This window comes from Notothenia coriiceps, unplaced genomic scaffold (genome assembly GCF_000735185.1).
Source record: "Notothenia coriiceps isolate Sejong01 unplaced genomic scaffold, NC01 NC01_scaffold00024636, whole genome shotgun sequence".
Taxonomy (NCBI): domain Eukaryota; kingdom Metazoa; phylum Chordata; class Actinopteri; order Perciformes; family Nototheniidae; genus Notothenia; species Notothenia coriiceps.
In genome coordinates, this window is record NW_011357337.1 from 126,334 (window position 1) to 133,770 (window position 7,437).

The 7,437-nt window shown below is 40.9% G+C and overlaps 1 protein-coding gene across 1 annotated transcript; it reads left to right on the forward strand.

Annotated features, from left to right (window-relative positions):
• Positions 1-696: 696 nt before the first annotated feature.
• Positions 697-6,580, forward strand: LOC104955108 (collagen alpha-2(IV) chain-like). Its single transcript, XM_010782337.1, has 22 exons — positions 697-714; positions 1,241-1,375; positions 1,469-1,513; positions 1,614-1,730; positions 1,827-1,895; positions 2,036-2,071; positions 2,189-2,242; positions 2,388-2,423; positions 2,553-2,594; positions 2,976-3,047; positions 3,190-3,234; positions 3,343-3,390; positions 3,483-3,518; positions 3,593-3,637; positions 3,976-4,039; positions 4,378-4,491; positions 4,911-5,060; positions 5,544-5,615; positions 5,809-5,960; positions 6,048-6,120; positions 6,420-6,526; positions 6,575-6,580. The coding sequence occupies exons 1-22, from the start codon at positions 697-699 to the stop codon at positions 6,578-6,580; spliced, it is 1,536 nt and encodes a 511-aa protein (XP_010780639.1).
• The last annotated feature ends 857 nt before the right edge of the window (positions 6,581-7,437 follow it).

A 7,437-nucleotide genomic window follows, 5' to 3' on the forward strand; every position in this document is an offset into this window, starting at 1 on the left:
GGTGTGAGGAGAGGAAAACATTGTCTGTGCCTCGTCTGCATAAACATTGCAAATATATCTATTCATTAGGAGATCACATTCATTTGATAAATGAGGTACCGTTTGAAGAGTTGCAACATACTTCCGCGGCAGCCAGACATTTTCCCTCCTCCCTGCCTTATTTCTTTCATCACTCTCATCATAATCACATTTTTATATTTAGCTTGCAGATTAGGAGACTGTCTGCAGTTTCAAACATTCAGCAGTCAAACTCCTCTTAAAACAGCCATTCACTTTGCCTTTCAAGCTTGCTTGGCCGTACCAGGGCTGTATGTTTAAAATAAGGAGATATTTGACATCTGAGTCTGGGTTTATCTATCCAAACTTCATATCTTCATGGCTCTATTTGACATGTATTAGAAAAAGAGGAAAAATATATTTCAGCTTGCATGTTAAAAACGGGACCTAGATGATTCTAAAACAATGAATTGGTGTGTAAGAAACCCTCTTGTATTTCTGTGCTGTCCCCTAAAATGTAAAAAAGAAAACGAATAGGTGTTAAGTGGCGTTAAATATATTCATTAAACGTTTCTGTTTGTTCACATGTATCAATTTTTTTGTTCATCTTTCTTGACTGTTAGTACCTAAGTCTTGTCAGTCATTGAGTTTTATCTATCAGCTGAGTGCACATGTGTATGTACACTGTCTGACCACTGGATGGATGTAGAGAGCCGGGTGAGCAAAGGGAGAATATTTCCTTCGAAAAATAAAATGGTGTTTGCCTCCCCCTTGTGATGCAATCAGCAAATACAAGCAGGATAATAGGAACAGGGAATTAGGGCTAAAAAAAAGGTAAGAACATATATTTCATGTATTGAAAGTGGTTTATCATACTTCTTGTTGCATTGTTGTGATACTTTGTTTATAAGCCTTTGATTAAACTTTTCAAACCTTTTCTTCTCTTTTTTAACAGGTAAGAAAAAAAGTGTTTGCCACCCCATATTTCATCAATGTCAGCTTAGCTTTTTGGTGAACTCTTAACACTCATAACATTACTGATGAATAGACAAGAATAAATAATGGCTTCTGGTGAATTATTGTCAAACTCTAACACAATGTGCAGCCTCTGACAGATCATTTACTGTATTATCATAAAATAAGATGTACTTTATTAATCCCAATTTGGATTGCAAAAAAAAAAAATGATATGTCCTTAACCAGAAGTTGATCAACATATTTTTTCCTACCTCCGTAATCTCAGGGTGGCCCAGGGCCTCTAGGTCCTCAGGGCTCCTCAGGGCCTCCAGGGAGAACAGGCGATGCAGGCATTGAAGGCCCAAAGGGGCAGAAAGGTGACCACGGCCGTGGTGGCTCCATGGGTCCGAAAGGAAGTGTGGTAAAATATAATTTTCTTTTTAATCTGATTATTAAAGATCACAACACTCCTGTTTTTCCTCCTGTTTAATGTGTCATTCTTGCCCCTCCGCAGGGAATGGCCGGCGTTCCTGGTTTTGCTGGAAACGATGGAATTCCTGTAAGTCCGTCTGGATGATTGCAAGAGAAGCTCACTGTTTTGAATCTGCTGCCTGCCATGTTTCCTGACCTCTGTTGTGAACTGACGTTTTGCTCCGCAGGGCCACCCGGGACAAGCTGGCCACCGGGGGAAGCCAGGGGCCGACGGCTGTAACGGGACACATGGAGACTCCGGTTCATCTGGGCAACCTGGCTATAATGGCTCACCTGGTTCTCCTGTAAGTGCAACTCCAAACCTACCCAGATAGTAATTAGTAAAATGCGTAATGGTTTGAAGTGCACAAGCTGACTGTTTTTTTGTCTTCCACTCTCAGGGACAAGCAGGCTGGAAGGGACAGAAGGGAGACTCTCTGGAGCTGAGTGTGTTCATGGAGCGCTTCAGGGTGAGTTCACACCACCATCACTTTATTTTAATCTCCTGTCCTCATAAATTATTATATATATATATATATATATTGATATTGTTGTAACTAAACTAATAAGATCTCCACAACCTCATGGATCTCTGACCATCTCTCCACAGGGAGATCCAGGCATGCCAGGTTTCAAAGGAATATATGTAAGGCACATTGTTCAAACTATTCATAATGTGGACACATGAGCAGATATTGCTCAAAACTAACACTTCTGTATTTGCAAACCTTCTCATCTAATTACTTTACTTGGTTGTTGTCAGGGGCCTCCAGGAAACCCAGGTAGAGAGGGTAACAAAGGCTCTCTAGGACCAAAGGTAATTGTGTGTGTGTGTGTGTGTGTGCGTGTGTGTGTGCGTGCGTGCGTGCGTGCGTGCATGTGTGTGATTTTAATTTAAGTTTGTGAAACTCTATCTATTGTGACGCAAAGTACTTATCAGTATTTTGTTTCATCTCCTATAGGGTCCCCAAGGGCCTTCAGGTCCCCGTGGACCAAAGGTAAGGCAACAACAATATATATTTAATATAATGTTATAAAAATATGATGTATAAGTATTGCATATAATGGTATAAAACAGGATGTGAATTTATGAATGCAGTTGAAGTGTTTTTTGTTTTTCCTGACAGGGCACAATGACCCAAGTGCTTAAAGGACACAGAGGAAGCCAAGTGAGTGACCATGTTTTTCAAATGCATTGCTAATATCTGTTAGCCAAGTGTAATTGCATTTCCATAAAGCAAATGCTATGACCCAAAACGACTTGCTGTTTCTGCACGGAAGCTCTTGAATTAATTTAGACCACTTCACTTTGAGCTGTATACAAAAAAGAAGTTTTACTTCAATACATTTTTCTACGGCTAGAGATGTTATCAAATGTTGTGTTTAGGACCCTCTGTCCAAAGCTGTGATAGACCTGCATTATTTATACATATATATTTTTTGTATGAAATTGTTTTTTTGTAATTTTACTTAAAGACTCAGAAAACTAGATTATCTTTATTTCTCTGCGAGTTGTCTGACTTTTTTTGCTTTTCCTAACTCCACCACAGGGGGACATCGGACAACCAGGGCTGCAGGGGAACTCAACTCATCAGCAGATTCAGCCCCCCTACGGACCCACGGTCTGTACATGTGCATCATGTTCAACTTATTACATTAACCTACTGTAATGTTCAAACATGTTGTCTACAATATAAATGATACATTTGAGGGTTATGAAAACTCGCACATGCACCAATAATATCTGCCTTTTTTATTTTATAGGGACTCCGTGGCGAGAAAGGTCTCAAAGGAGAAATAGGAGATGTGGTATGAACTCATGAATGATCATGTTTATGTACATAGAAACATATCAACATCTATTTCTCAGCTTGTCAATCCTCTACTCATCTTTTCTTTTGTTGGGGTTTGTTTCAGGCTGACAATAAAGGAGAAACTGGAGTGATGGGATTCCCTGGAACCCGGGTGAGCTCAGGCACATTTCTTTAGGGTTTTGTTAAAAACTGTCCTCTGTGTGTTTGTGAAATTCATATCATATGTTGTGTATGACTTTCTAGGGTACATCTGGTGCAGATGGGCGTCCTGGACCAAGGGTATGCTTTTGAAAAATAATGTCGAACTGAATGAAATGTCATTGTATAGCTTTATAATTACAATTCTCTTGCAGGGAGATTATGGGGAAGCAGGACCAACAGGCAGAGATGGTTTTAAGGTGAGAATGTACCTGATCGTTGTTACTGCTTAAGCATTGATGCACCCACAGGAACAACACCTGAATGGACTGTTTAACATGTGGCTTTACATAGTCAACTATTCTGGGCATATTGCATAAATGACATGCTATTATGCAACTTTAAAAATCATCAACAACATTTTGCTCATGTTCTTATCTGATTTAAATTAATATCCAATTTCAACATTATCAGAGTCAAAGATATGGCACAGAACTCAACAACCGGATATGTGTAACTGTTATCTTCAGCCATGTGTGCACATCCAGCATGTGATCTCATTTATAAAAAAAAGAGACTGACATAATTTTTCTTTCAGGGAGTCAGAGGTGAACCAGGAGAACTGATTTCATCAGGATCTGTAGGGCCTTGGTCTTCAGGAGGTACGTTGATTTTTACCTAATAAATTGTCAAATAATCAACCAATAGAAAAGATAAATAGTTTGAGGATAAAACTCATTGTTGGACACATGTGAACATGTACTCTGAGGAAATAGTTGCTGACATGAAGTGAAACTGTGGGGGGGAATTATTGACAAATCGAAACAGACTGCACAAACTTGTCAGAGCGAAAAAGTCATTAAGGAGTACACATTTGACACTTGAAAAGAAATCATCCATTTATTACTCAAAGTAAAATAGTTTGAAGTGTCAGTGATGTGTGAGCATAAGATCTTGTTGTTATAATTGTTTATTTTAAATATGCTTTAACTTTGATAAGGTGTTCCTCGCGGTCCCCCTGGCGATCAGGGTCCAGAGGGAGAGAGGGGCCCGGTTGGAGACCAAGGCATTCCCGGACCCCCAGGACCCCCCCCCTCTGAATCACAGCAACAAGGTCTGTGAACTGAAGCCATCTGAAGATATTTATCACACTACACCCACATACAGGAACCAGTTTATGAAACTTGCAAGTCAACTTTTTATTCATCCAAAAATGTCAAATATGTCAATCTGTACAATACAATATATGACATCCTATATATTTAGAAACTTGCCTTAGCTAAGATAAAAGTACATAGAGAAACATTGATTTGGCATAATGGGATATAAACTCAAGAAGAGGAATGGATGAGGGATCGCTCTTCTGTGAAACAATAAATAATCGTAATTATTGTAGCTGCTTCAGCAAGGGACAAAAGGAAAATGTACTATCCCAACAGTGTTCTCCAAAATAAAGTTAACATTTAAAAAATTGCTTAAGAACTGAGTTCAAGCCAAAGGCCAAAAATAACACATTTCCGTTCTCTCTGTCAGTTTCGGACTTCTTTGGGCCATTTGGTATAAAGGGGGAGTCAGGAGAGAAGGGCCCAGCAGGAGATCCAGGACTCCCTGCTGACTTGGCAGGACCCCCAGGCACCAACGGGCGCCCAGGGTCCAGAGGCCCTCTGGGACCCAAAGGATCATGTGAGTTAGATGTGATGTGAGCTACGAGCATGCACAAAGGCGTTTATGCCCAACAGGTTGTTTGTTCCAGTATTTTCTGAAATGCCAAAGGTGTAGAAATGGAATATTCGGTGAAAAAGGGAAAAAGTCATACATGGTTACAGGCAAAATCTGCATGCTGAGGAGGAATCAACTGTATACAATCCTTCTAAAGAAAGAGTCACATTTTGTAAAATATTTAATGATATTATGAAAAAAGGTTTTAGTTTTTTTCATAAACCATTTCATTTTGCTGGCAGAACATTAGATTTTTGAGACCTAGTATCTTTCAGTATTTAGTATTTCCAAGTCTTTTGGAAATACTGATACAGTTTTTTAACAATGAAAATGTTATGTTTTATTCTTAATACAAGTTATTTTCTTCAAAATATACAAACATGTTGTCTCCTTTGAGCTGTACCTTTACCTGTATTTCTACATGTTTCTATTTCCATTCGTCCTTAGGGATTGAGTTCTTCAAGGGTTCTTCTGGTGGGAGCGGAAGGCCCGGCAATGCGGGCTCTAAAGGATTGAAAGGTGCTGTAGTTATACTGTTCATGCTTAAGTGGATGTTGATATAATGATGGATTATTGGATAATAGCAAAGAAAGTTGTAGTTTTCTGAATTACTTACTCTTCTATTTAATTTACCCCGAGTAAAAGAGTCAGTTAAATTCAGAACACACTCTTTGTGTTGCTGACGTGTGGGTGCAATGGTGTGTCCGTGTAGGTGATCACGGGCTGTGTGAATGCAGCATCGTGAACTCTCCATCGGGGCGACCTGGGCCTGCCGGGGAGCGCGGTGACGCTGGGATGACTGGAGAGTTTGGTCGAGAAGGGGATGTGGGAGATCCAGGTCCACATGGAGACTTCGGATCCCCTGTAAGAATCATCAAGTCATTTCTATTCTTTCTTTTCCATTGTTCAAGCCTTTTCTGTCTCCTCACAATTGTCTGTGTCGCCTTGCAGGGATTTCCTGGGCTCAACGGTGAGCCGGGACCACAAGGTCGAAAAGGAGAAGCAAGGGTGGTCTCCGGGAAAGGTGCAGTGTACCTGGTATTATATCTCATTTCAGAACATCTAGGCCAAGAAATCACACACTGACTCCCCAACTGCTGATTTGTTTCACTATGAAACTTTATCTAAGCAGGTAAATCCTAATGAGATCTCTTTTCCAAGGGAAGCTTGGAAAATACGGTAGTAACAGAATGTTCCAAAGATACACGCTAACATTTATAACAGAAAGCAGTATCAGAGAATATCAAGACTTGTTGGCCCATTACATTGCGAGCCCATGAGCAGTGCTGTGTACTGATTGTATGTGTATGTGTGTCATTACAGCATATCCTGGAGACGCAGGGGATCCCGGGCAAGACGGTGTGCAGGGAACATTTGGTGTTTCAGGCCGAAATGGCTCACCTGGTATCCCTGGGACCCGAGGTCTTCCAGTGAGTGCAACTGTCAGAACAACTGTTTCATATTTTACATATTGTTAGGGGTGAGCGAAGCAAGCAGGACCCAAATGCAGATAACACTGAAAATACCTTTATTTCAAGGATATTGGTAATACGGACAAACAGAACACTCCCCGGTGAACACAGTCATAGACAAACGACGAACCAACAATGACAGACAGAAAAAACAGAACTTAAATACACACAGGACTGATCAAGGAAACAAGAGACAGATGAGGAGGGAGGAGAAAACACAGGGGCACCAGGTGAACACAATCAATAAAACAGGAGGGAACAGGTAGGAGGGAACACACACAAGAGGTTTCTCAATACTCAAATTTCCCTTCCTCGACTCCCCGGTCCTCCGGTAGTGACCCGGAAATTAATTTCAGCGTGCCATTTTGAAAGACATCTAATTTCTCTAAATGCACTTCGAGGACTGAGCATCGAGGATCGAGGAGGCTCTCTGGAGGAGCTCTAACCGAGGAGACACTGATGCATCCTCCACGGCTCCTCCACGGATGCATTTCCGGGAACGGTGGAGGCGTGACGCACGGCCGGACGTTCTCTGCATGCATCCCTTGGATATTATTTTAGTAACTGCTTTCATCGCAACGCGATATTTACAGTGAGAACAGCTGTGAGGTCCGTGCAGAAAGCAGAGCAGTGTGTAAAATATATATCACTCAGTATAACAGGCCTACATTACTCTCTGTATTTGTATGCTGTAGTTTAGTAGATATCTACAAACAAAGAGTTGATATTTTTCTAAGACCATTTAGTGCTTCACATAATAAAATACACAACGGCTGTAGCCTGATTATGCTAGGAGCAGTAGGTGCGTGTGTGTGGTTTAGGTGTGTGTGTGGTACAGTTTGTAGATGTGTGTGGTACAGTGTGTGCGT